The sequence below is a fragment of the Nelumbo lutea genome, chromosome 2 (assembly GCF_056320005.1).
Source record: "Nelumbo lutea isolate HS-2025 chromosome 2, American lotus-T2T, whole genome shotgun sequence".
NCBI lineage: Eukaryota > Viridiplantae > Streptophyta > Magnoliopsida > Proteales > Nelumbonaceae > Nelumbo > Nelumbo lutea.
The window spans coordinates 7,915,630-7,932,046 of NC_142685.1; the positions used below are offsets into that span (position 1 = coordinate 7,915,630).

At 41.3% G+C, this 16,417-nt stretch overlaps 1 protein-coding gene across 2 annotated transcripts in view; it reads right to left on the reverse strand.

Moving 5' to 3' along the window:
* ATATH8 (Protein kinase superfamily protein) overlaps window positions 1-16,417 on the reverse strand; it is a 51,921-nt gene that overhangs the window by 7,102 nt on the left and 28,402 nt on the right. For both annotated transcript variants that reach the window (XR_016108082.1, XM_088973496.1), the window contains exons 9-12: window positions 16,134-16,240; window positions 15,804-15,966; window positions 15,452-15,517; window positions 6,371-6,464 (exon numbers count right to left, since the gene is read on the reverse strand). Coding sequence is in view for 1 of the 2 variants with exons in the window: in XM_088973496.1 (XP_088829622.1) it covers window positions 6,371-6,464; window positions 15,452-15,517; window positions 15,804-15,966; window positions 16,134-16,240 (430 nt within the window). In the remaining variant the exon portion in view is untranslated. The remainder of the gene's footprint in view (window positions 1-6,370; window positions 6,465-15,451; window positions 15,518-15,803; window positions 15,967-16,133; window positions 16,241-16,417) is intronic.

Consider the following 16,417-nt stretch of genomic DNA (forward strand, 5'->3'; position numbering starts at 1 on the left):
TCTGAAGTTAAAAGAGGTACTGTTCATTTACTGTTCGGCTGCCCTACGGATTGACTGTTTATTGATTGACTGTTCAGCCGACTGATGGACTATTGATGGACTGTATTTCTTTAACAAAGAAGCTGTATTCGACATTTTTTTTTTGTATTTCTTTACCCCTTCGATGGACTGTTGATGTCCTAAAGCAGATATTGTACTGATCTCAGTCATTGACTGTTCGGCTACCAGACCTGCCGATTAGGGGTGTGGTGAACTTCACCTTGTTTTTTCTTTTCTGTTGGAGGGTCATATGACCTTTGTACAATCGTAGGTCATACAGACCTGATTATGTACTGCAACTGCAGTGTTTTTTTCTTGGATTCCTACAAGACCGTAGGTTATACAGACCTGTTCCAGTACTGCAACAGCAGTGTTCAGTCTTTGCTCCCAGTGAAACCGTAGGTCAGAAGGACCTGTTTCTCTAATAGCCTTGTTCGGAAGTAATCCTTTGGTTGCTGTTTTTTCTTAAACCAGAAATCATTAGTAGTGAAGATTCAACCATATATGGAGTTTCCTCAATGCTGAATGGAATGGGTGGGGGTGACCTATCCTTTCCTATGGCTGTTGTCCCTCTTGATGGTTTAAATTACCTAGAGTGGTCAAGAGGGATCAAGTTATACATCACTGCAAGGGGGAAGATAGGCTATATTAATGGGAGGATAAAAGAACCATCCTCCGGGAGTCCTGAATATGATAGATGGAATCAGGAGAACAATATTGTTATGTCCTGGCTCTTGGTTTCCATGCAACCTCAAATCAGGAAGAATTTCATGTGGGCTGAAACTGCGAATGAAATCTGGGAACAAGCAAAGTCTACATATTCAAAATTGCGACATTATGCCAAAATTTATCAACTGCAGGCAGCATCTTCTACTTGTAGACAGTGGGAGAGGTGTTTATCGGTCTATTACTCTGACTTAACATCTGCCTGGAAGGAGTTGGATCACTACCAGAGTGTGGATTGGAAGTGTGATGAGGATGCTAAGAAGTACAAACAGCTTGTCTCCCAGCAAAGGGTGTTTGCATTCTTACATGGTCTGAATCCTATGTATGAATCTATCAGAGTTCAGATTCTCAGCTCTAAGGATCTCCCTTCTGTTCAGGAAGTCTATGCTCTTGTACAATCTGAAGAAAACAGGAGAAATTTGATGAACAACCCTGGTGGGGATGCTGTTGTGTTAGTTGCAAAAGGGGGTGTATCTACTGGTGAGGGATCTTCTTCCCGGAAAGGAGATACCTAGAAAAAAAAACAGAAGATAAAGAAAATTTGTGGTGCACTCATTGCCAAAAACCCTCACACACCAAAGATACCTGTTGGGATCTTCATGGGAAACCAAAATGGGCTCAAGATCTGACTAAGAAGCAAGGTTCAGAGGTGAATAAGAAGTACGAGCAGCAAAATACAAAGAAACATCACATGGCCAACATGGCTACTCGGGAGCATCAGCCCCCCATTTCTACTGTGACTCAGACACATCTCACTGGACCTGACCCGAGGGAGGACATTATGAATTCCTTCCATGACCATTTAGAGCTCTATGGTAGAGCAATTCGTCAGATGGATACTCCTCCCTCAACCTCATTTGCATCTACGTCAGGTAACCCTGCCACTGCTTTCCATGTTGCTTCTCACACCCATGACTCTCCATGGATCATTGATTCTGGAGCATCAAAACATATGATTGGTACGTCCTCTTACTTTCAAACCTATCACCCTCTTTCTGGAAGAGACAAGGTGAGACTAGCCAATGGATCATACTCTTCCATAGCTGGTCAAGGAACTCTCTCTCTCTTCCTCTTGGCCTTACCCTCTCTGATGTTCTTCATGTTCCAAACTTTCCCATTAATTTGTTCTCTGTTAGTAGTGTTACTAATTCCTTGAATTGCTCAGTGACTTTTTTCCCTTCTCATTGTATGATTCAGGATCTGGCCTCAGGGAGGACGATTGGTAGGGGTTGTATGGCTGATGAACTTTACATGTTGGAGAATAAGGCTGGTCTTCATGTTACAGAGTCTATGAGTCAGTCCTGTAAGAAAAAAATCTATTTATGGCATTGTCGTCTTGGTCATTTGTCTTTTGAGTCTTTGAAAGTTGTATTCCCAGAACTGTTTAAGTCAATGTCTGTCTCTGATTTTTCTTGTCAAACGTGTCAGTTGAGTAAACATTGTAGAACTCATTTTCTTCAAAGACAGTAAATCTGAATCTCCATTTCACATTGTTCATTCTGATGTGTGGGGCCCTGTTACTTTACCATCTGAGAGTGGCTACAAGTATTTCATTACCCTCATTGATGATTATTCAAACTGAAATCCAAATCTTCCAATCAGATAATGCAAAAGAATTTTTTCATAGTGACCTCACGGAATTTTTTGCTTCGCATGGTTCCCTTCACCGTAGCTCTTGTGCCCGCATGCCACAACAAAATGTGGCCGAACGGAAGAACTGACATCTCCTTGAAGTGGCTCGAGGTTTACTACTTCATATGAATGTTCCCAAACGGTTTTGGCTTGAAGCTGTTCTTTGTTCCACTTACCTTATAAACCGTATGCCCTCTCGTCAGTTAGAGTACAAAGCCCCACATCAACTTCTCTTTCCTAAGGCTCCCCTTCTTTCTATTCCTCCTCGTGTCTTTGGTTGTCGGTGTTTTGTCCAAAATCTGTCTCCCACCCGTGGGAAATTGGACTCTTGGGCTATACCTTGCATATTTCTTGGTTACTCCTTCACTCAAAAGGGATACCGTGTTTTTGATCCTGTTTCTCGTAAATTCTATGTCTCCATGGATGTTTCTTTCTTTGAAGATGAGCCTTTCTATCCTGTTTCTCCTCAGGGGGAGTGTAGACGTGAGGAGAAACTGGTTCAGCTTCCCTCTCTCCCTGACCCTCCACCTTTCCGTGTTTTTTCTCGTCGTTGCAAAGGCCAGCCAAATCCAAGAGATGTAGAGAATCCGGAAGCTGTACCTCCAGTGCCACCAGACTCCTCGAGGGAGGATCATACTCACTCAGGTATTTTAGGTCCCAATGATGTCCTTGAATCTATTGAAAATAATTCCTCTACTGCTAATGATCTTGACCATCCCATTGCTCACAGGAAGGGTGTTAGATTGTGCACCAAAAAACATCCCATTTCCAACTTTGTCTCCTATGAGAACATTTCATCCTCATTCTGTGCCTTCCTTACCTCTATTGACAGTGTCCCTATCCCTAAGAATGTGGCAGAAGCACTTTCAGTTCCTGAGTGGACAAATGCCATGAGGGAAGAAGTTAATGCTCTTCACAAAAATGGCACATGGGAACTTGTTGATCTTTCTAAGGGAAAAGTTCCAGTTGGATGTAAATGGGTGTTCACAGTCAAGCATAAGGCTGATGGAACAGTGGAAAGGTATAAAGCTCGCTTAGTGGAAAAGGGATTTACTCAAGTGTATAGAGTTGATTATGCATAAACTTTTGCCCCCGTTGCCAAGATGAATTCCATTAGAGTCTTTTTCTCTCTTGCGGCCAATCTGGATTGGGTTTTACACCAGCTGGACATCAAGAATGCATTCTTGAATGGTGACCTTGAAGAGGAAGTGTACATGATTCAACCTCCTGGGTTTCTAGCCCAAGGCAATGAACAGAAAGTGTGCAAGTTGAAGAAGTCCTTATACGGGCTGAAACAATCACCAAGAGCTTGGTTCAGTAGATTCCATGTGGCAATTCAGCAGAAAGGATACAGGCAATGTCATTCAGATCACACACTGTTCGTGAAAAAAGGAGAAGGTAAAATTGCTTCTCTAATTGTTTATGTGGATGACATAATTGTTACTGGTGATTGGGAGGATGAAATTCAGAAATTGAAAATTTTTCTTGCAACACAGTTTGAAGTGAAGGATCTAGGACCTACCAGATACTTCAATGGAATTGAAGTTGCCCGATCAAATAAGGGTATCTTCATTTCTCAAAGGAAATACGTCCTAGATTTACTTCAGGACACTGGAAAGATGGGGGTGAAGCCAGTTGACTCTCCCATTGACCCCAACCATAAATTAGGTGACAACTGTGGTGAATCACTCAAGGATGTGAAACAGTTTCAGAGGCTTGTAGGGAGATTGTTATATCTTTCTATAACTCGCCCAGACATTGCATATGTTGTTGGTGTCCTCAGTCAATTCATGCATGCTTCTAGGTCTTCTCATCTTGAAGCAGTAGAGAGAATCCTCCGATATTTGAAGAAGTATCCGGGTACTGGTTTGTTGTTTCAAAAGTACGGACATTTGAAAGTTGAAGTTTATACACATGGAGGAGTAAAAAGCAAAATGTGGTAGCTAAATCCAGTGCTGAAGCTGAATATCGTGCTATGGCCCACGGGGTTGCTGAAGGCATGTGGATAAAGAATTTGTTGGGGGAGTTGGGTTTCCCAGCCCAAGGCAATGAACAGAAAGTGTGCAAGTTGAAGAAGTCCTTATACGGGCTGAAACAATCACCAAGAGCTTGGTTCAGTAGATTCCATGTGGCAATTCAGCAGAAAGGATACAGGCAATGTCATTCAGATCACACACTGTTCGTGAAAAAAGGAGAAGGTAAAATTGCTTCTCTAATTGTTTATGTGGATGACATAATTGTTACTGGTGATTGGGAGGATGAAATTCAGAAATTGAAAATTTTTCTTGCAACACAGTTTGAAGTGAAGGATCTAGGACCTACCAGATACTTCAATGGAATTGAAGTTGCCCGATCAAATAAGGGTATCTTCATTTCTCAAAGGAAATACGTCCTAGATTTACTTCAGGACACTGGAAAGATGGGGGTGAAGCCAGTTGACTCTCCCATTGACCCCAACCATAAATTAGGTGACAACTGTGGTGAATCACTCAAGGATGTGAAACAGTTTCAGAGGCTTGTAGGGAGATTGTTATATCTTTCTATAACTCGCCCAGACATTGCATATGTTGTTGGTGTCCTCAGTCAATTCATGCATGCTTCTAGGTCTTCTCATCTTGAAGCAGTAGAGAGAATCCTCCGATATTTGAAGAAGTATCCGGGTACTGGTTTGTTGTTTCAAAAGTACGGACATTTGAAAGTTGAAGTTTATACACATGGAGGAGTAAAAAGCAAAATGTGGTAGCTAAATCCAGTGCTGAAGCTGAATATCGTGCTATGGCCCACGGGGTTGCTGAAGGCATGTGGATAAAGAATTTGTTGGGGGAGTTGGGTTTCCCAGTGACCAAACCTATAACTCTATTTTGTGATAACAAAGCAGCTATAAGCATTGCTGCCAATCCAGTGCTACATGATAGAACAAAACACATCGAAGTTGACAAGCATTTTTTCAGAGAGAAAGTTATCACAGGCGAAGTGTGTACCCCCTATGTCACTTCTGAGAACCAGCTTGCAGACATCTTTACAAAGGGTTAAAGCCTTTCCAGACATCATGATCTTTGTGATAAGTTGGGCATGATTGATATCTATGCTCCAACTTGAGGGGGAGTGTTGTCAGTTGTTTATGTATTCAGGTTTAGTACCATAAGGGTACTGTTGTAATTTCTCCTTTGTTTACATTGTTCGGCTGTACTGGTATAAATAATAACATATCATTCTTTCGCCCCCTAAGTTTAGAAGGGGCTTTCAGTCCTCTCGGCTCTCCTCTCCTCTCTCCCTCTCTTCTCTCCTCTCGTCTCTTCACTTGCTCTTGCTCTTGCTCAACACTAAATATCTCATATAATAATAAGGAGATACTTCTAGCTTCATAGAGACTCATAACATTGAACTCTATAGAAGGACAAATTTCCACAGGAAAAAGTTGTGTTGGTTGAGCTTCAGGCAGTGATTGTCCAACCAGGGTATTTTATGATTGCCCTGTAGATCTGGATGCAAGTATGTAACCACCTATAACAACCTGTGGTGTCTACAATAGAACTTCAAATTTACAGGGAATGCAGATTTGGTATTTAATTTTGCTTATTGTTATAGACATTTTATTTGCTTAGTATTCTATACAGAACTTACTGATAATCTATGGTCAAAAGATCACACCAGTACATATTGCAAAACATTTATTCATCTATGGCACCCACATACATTTCTCCAGGTATAATTGATAAATACATATATATAGTACACAAATTTCTAATTTTATAAGGGGCCAGCCTACCCTTCCCAAGACCCCAAATAGCTGCAGCCAACATTGAGTAATGGCCTTTTCTATATTTCCAATTTGACCAGATTAAATCAGATGGATTTATTGAAGCTAGAAAAAATACAGATGGCTTCGTAAAAAATGAAATTCCAATAAAGTGCACAAACCATGAAAGAAATATGAGAACTCTAAGGAATACAATATTCAGTATCATCTTACCTTCTAAGGATGCTAGAGATCGCAGGACTAGTGTATAGTATGGTGGCATACGGAAATGATACTTGAGTGCTATGGACCAGATTTTACTTAGAACCTTCAAAAAAGTTCAAAAATAATTATAGTCGTGAGTCAAATTCAGGCAATAAAAAGAAGCATGTGCATAAGATTACGACAAAGAAACTGAAGAAAAGGAATGATGCAAGATGTAAATCAATCCTCTAATATCAAGATTAAACTTAGTGATTAGCAGAATAGAACAGATCTGAATAACTGTATAAGAGAGGAAGATGGCGAAGAGAAGAGGTAAGAGAAGAAGAAGTCGAATTAATCACCCTTATCCTCTAACCCTATTTTATTAATCTCTAAAAAATTGATGATGACAAGTATGCCCTTAAGTGGGCAGCCAGCTTGGCAGTTACATAAAGAAAATAAAATAAGAACAAATAACAGGCCCATTAAGTGAGGCCCATCAACATAAAATAAAAGATAAAATAAAGGATATCACACGAAAGGCTGTTAGGGCCCATTCGGCCCAGTCTCTTTACACTCCCCCTCAAGCTGAGCATAGATGTCAATCATGCCCAGCTTGCTTATATAGTGTGTCAATTTCCCCCTAGGAACTCCCTTGGTCAAGATATCAGCCAGTTTCTCTTCTGATGTGATAAACGGCAAACAAACTTCTCCTGGAGAGACTCTTTCCCTTATGAAATTCCTATCAACCTCAATGTGCTTAGTTCTGTCATGTTGAACAGGATTATGTGCAATGTTGATAGCAGCTTGGTTGTCACAATAGAGCATCATTGGTTTCTCGTAGTCCACCCCCAATTCCTCTAGAAGGGATCGTAGCCATAGTAATTATGACACACCATGAGCCATTACCCTGTATTTTGCTTCAGCTGAAGATCTAGCAATTACTGATTGTTTCTTACTCCTCCAAGACACAATATTCCTAGCAACCAGAGCACAATAACCAGAGGTGGACCTTCTGTCATCAATACATCCTGCCCAATCTACATCAGTAATGGCTTCTAGGTTCATGTGACTATGCTTAGCAAATAGAATACCTTTCCCTGGAATACCTTTCAAGTAGCACATAACCCTTTTTGCAGTAGCTAGATGAGTATCTCTAGGAGAATGCATAAACTGACTGATAACACTGACTGCATAGGAAATATCTGGCCGAGTCATGCAAAGGTATAATAGCTTCCCAAGCAATCTCTGAAACACTCCCTTATCAGACAAAAGTTCGCCATCTGTGGCAGAAAGCTTATGATTAGGATCAATGGGAGTGGAGATGGGTTTAGCTCCAAGTTTACCAGTTTCAACAAGAAGATCAATGACATATTTGCGCTGAGATATGAATATACCATCCTTAGATCGAGCAACTTCAATGCCCAGGAAATACCGAAGATCTCCCAAATCTTTGATTTCAAATTCAAAGTTGAGAAATGCTTTTAGTTTACTGGCCTCTTCAATGTCATTACCCGTGACCACAATATCATCAACATAAACAATCAAAAAGGTCACTAGAGAGTCATTTCTCTTGAAGAACAGTGTATGATCATATTGTATTTGAATGTAGCCAAAAGAGACAAGAGCAGCTCGAAATCTCTCAAACCAAGCTCGAGGAGATTGTTTGAGACCATAAATAGATTTGTGTAGTTTACACACCTTGCCTTTCATTTCTTTCTCTTACACTCCTGGAGGTAGAGACATATAGACCTCTTCATGCAGTTCTCCATTCAAGAAGGAATTTTTAACATCGAACTGGTGTAGGGGCCAGTTAAAAGTAACTGCTAGAAAAAGTAAACCCTGACTGAAGTCATCTTAGCTACAGGAGCAAATGTCTCAAGATAGTCAATGCCATACATTTGGGTGTAACCCTTAGCAACCAACCGAGCCTTAAACCTCTCAACAGAGCCATCAGAGTGATATTTAATAGTAAACACCCATTTACAACCCACTGGTTCCTTCCCTTCCGGCAAGTCCACAATATCCCAAGTATGATTCTTATGCAATGCATCAAGTTCAGTCATCATAGCTTCCCTCCATTCAACTTGAGATAAAGCTTCCGGTACAGACCTGGGTATCACATGGGAAGAAATAGAGGCAAGAAAAGAGTAGTAGGAAGGAGAGAGAAGGCTGTAAAGTGTTTGGAGATACAATGGGCTGTACACTTCCGCTTGCCCTTGCGAAGAGCAATAGGAAGGTCAAGGTCTGGAACAGTTTGAGATGGGTCAGTAGAGGGCTGACCTGTTTCCTCAGGAATGATGGGAGTGGCAAGATGTTCTTCTGAAGGAGTGGAAACAACCTGCACATGTCTAAATCTCTGCCTTTGGTACCACCTTTGGAGAGCAGGAGTAGAAGAAAGGGGGAGAGCAAGGACATTAGGGGTCGGTCTAGTGGAAGAGGTGGACACCCCATGATCGGGACTCACAAGAGATGGGAAGAGGAACAACTGAAGACATAGCAAAATACTAATCAGATTTCTCCCCCTCAGGAGGAATACTAAAGAAGGGAGTCAACTCTGCAAAGGTGACATCCCGAGATACAAAGCGGGTGCTACGAACTGGATCAAAACAGCAATAACCCTTTTGTGTGGAAGCATATCCCAGAAACACGCACTTATGAACCTTAGGTTCAAACTTGTGCCTTTGGTGACTATGAATATGCACATAGCAAGTACACCCAAACACAGAGAGGAAGAGAAAAGAGATCCTCATCCGGGAAGAGAAGACTAAAAGGGGTTTTAAAGCCAAGGACCCGGGAGGGCATACGGTTGATCAGAAAGGTAGCAGTAAGAACAACATCTCCCCAAAACTTTATAGGAACATGGGATGCAAATAAGAGGGATCTGGCAACCTCAACCACATGCCTGTTCTTTCTTTCCGCCACCCCATTTTAGTGTGGAGTGTAGGAACAAGAACTTTGATGAATAACCCCAAAAGTTTCAAGATAGGTGGAGAGGGTTCTCTCAAAATACTCCTTAGCATTGTCAGAGCGGAATATTTTGATACGGGTATTAAACTGGGTGAGGATGAGTTCATGAAAATTTTTCACAATAGCTGGTATTTCATCCCTGGATTTCATGAGATAAATCCAAGTGTAACGTGAATAATCATCAATAAAAAGGATAAAGTACCTGTAACCCCCCATGGTTGGCATGTGATATGGTCCCCACACATCAGAGTGAACAATATGGAAAGGAGAAAATGATCTTTTATTGCTAATTGAATAGGAATGTCTACAATGCTTTGCCAGCTCACATGTTTCACAATGAAGACTCGATAAAGACACTCCTTTAAACATATTTGGGAACAGATGACTCAAAGCAAAAAAGGACAAGTGACCAAACCGAAAATGACATAATAAAATTTTGTTAACAGACTGACACGACCGACTCTAAGGCAACTCCATGAGGTGGTCCCAAAGCTTGATCTGGTGTGTCTAGCAAGTATACTCCGTTCGCCTCATGGCCACTCCCAATCATCCTCCGAGACTACAGGTCCTAAAAAACACAATGAGTGGGAAAGAAAGTTATGCTGCAATTCATTGACTTTGTTAAGCTACTAACAAATAAGAGGTTTGTGTTAAGCTTAGGGGCATGAAGAACAGAAGATAAGAACAGGGTGTCAGAGGTCTTTATATCACCTTTACCAGAGATGGGGGCAAGGGACCCATCGGCAAGGGATATTTTCTCTTTTCCAGTGATATGAGCAAAACAGGTTGATAGGCTGGTCATATGGTCTGATGCATTAGAATCAATAATCCAAGGGATTTTATGATTACCTGAAGTTGAAGCATGATTCGTAGAAGCACGAGTACCTAAGTGAGCAAAAGCTGATGAAGATGATGTATTGTTGGAAGGGTAAGTTGAAGAAACCGTAGCTTCCAAGTGATTTAGGAGCCTCCCATACTTCTCAGAATCCAGCTTCATTGCAGCCAACTGCTCAATAGTTGATTTTTCTTCGCTTTCCTTACTTCCCCCTTCAAGCACTGTAGCAGCATTAGCAGTCTTGGATTTTCCCACTTGACTGCCCTTCTTAGGGCTATTATTGTTCTTAAACCTATCAGGAAGAAGCTTCCAGCGGGTGTCCTTTGTATGTCGTGGTTTCTTGCAATATTCACACATTTGCTCTCTTTTCTCAATAGGGCCCTTCGGTTTCATTCCCGCATGTGTAAAATGTTCGGTAGATGGACTCTGCAACTGCACCTGCTGCCTACTCTCCTCACTACTTATAGCATATGCCTGTGAAAGAGTAACCTCATCCCTAGCCAAAATGTTCTGTCTGATAATATCAAACTCAGGATTGAGTCCAGTGAGAAACTCAAACACCCTATTTCTCTCCACTAGTTTTCTATACATTTCAGCATCCTTTTTACTCTCCCATACCACTGTCTCCATAACATTAATTTCCTGCCATAGGGATTTTAGTATAGAGTAGTAGATTGCCACACTCTTCTCCCCCTGTCTTAGGTTCTTCACATCACTTTTCAATTTGTATGCTTTGGTTACATTCAATTTCTGTGAATAGGTCTCAGTTACACTGTCCCATATCTCCTTAGCTGAAGACATTTAGAGATAGTGTTGGCTTATATGGGGTTGCATAGAGTTGACTAACCATCCTATAACACTATAGTTCTCTTGCATCCATCTTTCAAATTCAGGGTCTGTCTCTTCGGGTTTCACCTTGTTGCCTGTGAGATACCCAAGATTTCCTCTACTACAAACATAGATTTTTATAGACTGTGCCCAAGAAAGATAGTTCGTCCCATCTAGCTTAATTGTGGTAACACCAGTCAAAACGAAATCTACTGAAGCAGGTCCAGAAACTGGCACCTGCTTGAACTCACTTCCGTATGCCTCCATTAATCAAACGGAAATCAAAGAAAAAAATTTTTGACTATGTAAACTTACTTGAAGTCAAACCAGAACTTGGGTGCTTGAAAAACTAGGGTTTCGCTCCGTCCAACAAATGGAAGGAAGAGAGAAGACACTGTCGCATCCACTAGACTAACCCAAACTCTTCCAAACCTGAACCGCCCTCCTTTAGCAGTCACAAGACACCTTCCAAGCATAAAGCGCCACACCCAAGCTTCACCTTTCTTGGTAACCTTGAAAATCTCTAGTCGGCTAGGGTTTTGGGTAGCAGTAAAATAGCATCACTTCTTGGCAAAATCTGGCCAGAAATAAACTCTCCAAACCCTTCTACCAACTAGGCAAGTGATTCTCTATACTATAGAGAACCTATCTCTCCATACACTCTCTTGATTTTAGAGTGTACAGGAACAAAGAAAAAAGAAGGAAGAGGAACTGAACCTGCTCTAGTACCAAGATGTAAATCAGTCCTCTAATATCAAGACTAAACTTAGTGATTAGCAGAATAGAACAGATCTGAATAACTGTATAAGAGAGGAAGATGGTGAAGAGAAGAGGTAAGAGAAGAAGTCGAATTAATCGCCCTTCTCTTCTAACCCTATTTTATTAATCTCTAAAAAATTGATGATGGCAAGTATACCCTTAAGTGGGCGGCCAGCTTGACAGTTACATAAAGAAAATAAAATAAGAACAAATAACATGCCCATTAAGTGAGGCCCATCAACATAAAATAAAAGATAAAATAAAGGATGATAGGCCCCAATTAATGCCGGGAAGAGGAAAGGTCAACAATCAGCTAAGGGGGGGGAAATAATTAAACAATTAATCACATGAGGGCAATTATAGCTGGAGGGAATAAGGTGAGTCTTGGGGCATTTATAGCTATGTCAGTTATGAATAAGAAGAGATTTTGGGCATTTATAACTAGGCCAGCTGAGCATTTATAGAGGGAGTCAGTTATGCTATTGGTAGAGTATAAGAAGGGGCTTTGGAAGATGGGGGTGGTATGTTTTTTCTTTGAGTAAAGAATATTGTGAGTGTTTGGGAGAGCCGGCGGTCTCTCGAAGAACCGACCAACTGTTAATGTTTTCTACTGAATGAATACTAGTCTCTTTTGTTGATGTTCGAGTGTGTGAACGCTGCTAAGTCCGTGAACTGCGTGTCAAATTTCTGGGTCATAACAGTGGTATCAGAGCGCGTCTTTCCTCGGCCATAGTGACAGCAAGGGAGTGGCATCGCAGGTGGAGGGTTTCGAAGAACGCTTGACTTCTCTGCATTCTGAATTTCGTGGGGAGATGGATGGCTTACGTGATGAGATAGCAGCTGGACTTTCGAAGATCACATCTCTGGAAGGAGCCATTTAAGACTTGGTAAGATGATTTGATCTGTTGCTTCAGCAACAGACCTTGTCAGCTCCTTTGACTACAACTGACAATGCTCCTCCTGCATCCGCATCAAGTCGTGCGGCTGACAAAGGGAAGAGTGCAGCTGTTTCGACGTCCCCTTCAATGACAGTCTCGGAACGTATTTCTGATTCACTTCCTCAGAAGTTGGAGTTGCCTATTTTTGATGGGGAGAATCCAGATGGCTGGCTGTTTCGTGCAGAGCGCTATTTTGAGATTAATGGCTTGCTTCCGGCGGAACGTCTGCGGGCAGCAGTGGTCTGTTTAGAGGGTGATGCATTGGCATGGTATTATTGGGAGGATGGTTGGCGACCTTTTCGAGGTTGGGCAGAATTCAAGGAACTCCTCCTTGAACGTTTTCGATCAACTCAGGAGGGAAACTTGCAGGAGCAGCTTCTATCATTACGTCAATCCACTACTGTCAAGGAATATCGTCGCCATTTCGAGGTGCTTTCTGCCCCCTTACGTGACCTGCCAGAATCAGTCCCTGAAGCAGCCTTTGTGAATGGGTTGCACCCAGATATCCAGGCCAAACTCCAACAGATGGAACCCGTTGGGTTGATCAGGAAAATGGTTGCGGCCCAGAAGATTGAGGATAAGAATCAGGCCCTTTGGGCATATCAATCAGCAGCACTTTTCCATACTAGTTGGGAGATCAGCTCAAATAAGTCACTTTGCCCTGATGATTGGGTAATCAGTCCAAATAAGAGCAAGTGTTTTGGGCTGATAGAAAACTCCAGTTATTGGGATGAATCCAAGTCCCGATGTAGGGATTATAATGGGCACTTGGCAGCACTGACATCAGCCAAGGAACTAAGTTTTGCTAGAAAACTCTGCACTAATACAGCAAGAGGCTACTGGGTTGGAGGAAGAGGCTTCAATTCTACAGGTGGTTTTAGTTGGAAGTGGTCTGACAATGCAACACATTGGAATGAGTCCATCTTCCCTGGGGCACCATTTCACTCCAATTGCTCCAATTCATCATGCAAAGGCATTAACCTGATCAATACCTGTACTTTGGTGACTAATGGCCAGCCAACCCTTGTGGGTGAGAGATGCAACAACTCTCATGAGTTCATCTGTATGCTTGATATAGAGAACACATGCTACCACCTGTGCCGCCACAAGGAGTATCTTATCATCCTTGCAACTGTTAGTGGGATGGTCCTTTGCACAACTCTGGCCGTTGTAATTTGGTTGCTTGCATACAGGAAGAGCAAGAGGCGCAGAAGGTCTCGCAAAGCATCTAATCCATTGAAGGAGCTGATAGAGAGGCACTGTGGAGGAGTTAGAGGTGGATGGGATAGTTTGCTTACAGTGATACCAGGGGGTTCTTCTGTTCCCCTGATTCCAAAGCACATATGTGATGATGTGTTGATGGATTATGATGCACTCAAGGCTGTCCAAACGAGTTTAGGGACAGCTGCTGTAATTGTGATGGACAAGTCAACTGATATTGTGGATGCAATTGCTAGGCTCTCTAATTTCTATAAGCATGAAACTTGTGGGCAGTGCACACTATGCAGGGAGGGGACAGGATGGCTGTGGATGATCATGGAGAGGCTGAAGGTTGGAAACACGAAGCTGGAGGAAATAGACATGCTTCAAGAGATGACAAAGCGGACACACCATCTGTGCATTGGGCGATGCTGCTGCTTGGCCTGTGCAGGGACATATCAGTACGTGGTGTGCGTCCATCCACTATGCCTGGAGCTACTGGTTTGGGAGTTCTTATTCATTGGCTGGGCCTGCCTGATTTTGAAGATTCTTGGGAGCCTTTTGACTTACTTCGAGACCAGTTTCCTCATTTTAACCTTGAAGACAAGGTTAGACTTTGGGCGGCGGGTAATGATAGGCCCCAATTAATGCCAGGAAGAGAAAAGGTCAACAATCAGCTAAGGGGGGGAAATAATTGAACAATTAATCACATGAGGACAATTATAGCTGGAGGGAATAAGGTGAGTCTTGGGGCATTTATAGCTATGTCAGTTATGAATAAGAAGAGTTTTTGGGCATTTATAACTAGGCCAGCTGGGCATTTATAGAGGGAGTCAGTTATGCTATCAGTAGAGTATAAGAAGGGGCTTTGGGGGATGGGGGTGGTATGTTTTTTCTTTGAGTAAAGTATATTGTGAGTGTTTGGGAGAGTCGGCGGTCTCTCCAAGAACCGGCCAACTGTTAATGTTTTCTGCTAAATGAATACTAGTCTCTTTTGTTGATGTTCGAGTGTGTGAATGGTGCTGTAAGTCTGTGAACTGCGTGTCAAATTTCTGGGTCATAACATAGTATTATACTTTTCAATCAATATCAATAGTACTAAAATATAAAATACGGTACTTCAGGTTGTCTTCAAAACACAATTGGAAGCCACTATTCAGTGTGACTCAATACAAGATCCCCTAGGTCAAAGCCTCACCAATTGGATGATAATCTCTGAAAGGTTTATCTATACACCATTATCCAAATTCTTTTGCACCACCCAAAATAATGCATAGGCATAGATGATCCTAATTATTCGATTAAAGGACCTGAATTTCCATAATGGGTGTAAATGCATAAAATAAAGGTAAGAAAAATTGGACATCCAACACTTCTCTGTTTTAATCAATAACGCTGCTAATATCATTAAGGAAAAAGGAACACAACAGTTTGTCCAAAGTAACATTAAATAGAAATGGATCCCTAGTAAATAGTAAAAGAATACAGCTTTACCAATATGAGAAAGAAAAGTGCTATGGATATGGAGATATTGGTAACATAAATTACACACTAAAAGTGTTGCTAAGATGCAATACTCACTCTACTAAACTTGATATTAGGAATTCCATCTTTAAATTCTATCTCTCCCAAGGCATCTTCCAAATCCTGAATCACAAAATTTACCACAACACTCAGACACAGCTGACAACCTCATTAAAAGATCCACATAAAGCAAACACTGAGAAGATAAATACATCTAAACCAGAAGAAGCAGATGATGATAATACTCAACAGATCATGCTTTCCTACTATCCATTTATTGAATAATTACATCAATATTGAACAGGTCATAGTTTCCTGTTATCAAGTTATTGAATATTTTACATAATGCAACAAAAAAAATTACTGATATAGTTGTGGAGGATAAAACTTAAGAAAATTAGAGAAGTACCATAGCCACACGTTGTAGATTAGTCCCTGGCCTTGTAACATCCATTTCTGTCAAAGAATTGACAAGTGCAGCCCAGTCGCCATTTACGATGTGTACAATAGATGCAAGCATGGCAAATTGATGTTTCTTTTCCATCCGACAAAGCAAACCAAAATCCAGAAACCTGTCAGGGACATAACAGAGAGAAGTAAACAATAGCTAGTAAGTAGAAGTTCTGGTTTTGTATATTAACTTTTACATAGAGTTATCAAAAGCAAAACTAACTTTAAGAGAAACAGTGGAAATTGCAGCTGATTATCTTTAGGATAAGAAGGCAGGAAAGAAATGTACCCAATTTGTCCTGTAGCCATGTAACGCAAGTTCCCAGGATGTGGATCAGCATGTAATAAGCCTGTTTCAAGGAGTTGAACAAGTGTTGCTTCCACTCCTTTGTCAACCTTGAATCATAATGCAGGGGTTTTTCAACTTAAAAATTACAATTATAAAAAGAAACAAAGAGCAATACCTTTTCTAATATCAAGACACAGAAGACTACATAAATCAATTTGGAATACTTTTCTTATCCAGAAACTCTAGATTCCTACAAGGGTTGCATTTGGATTGTGTTAGCAGAA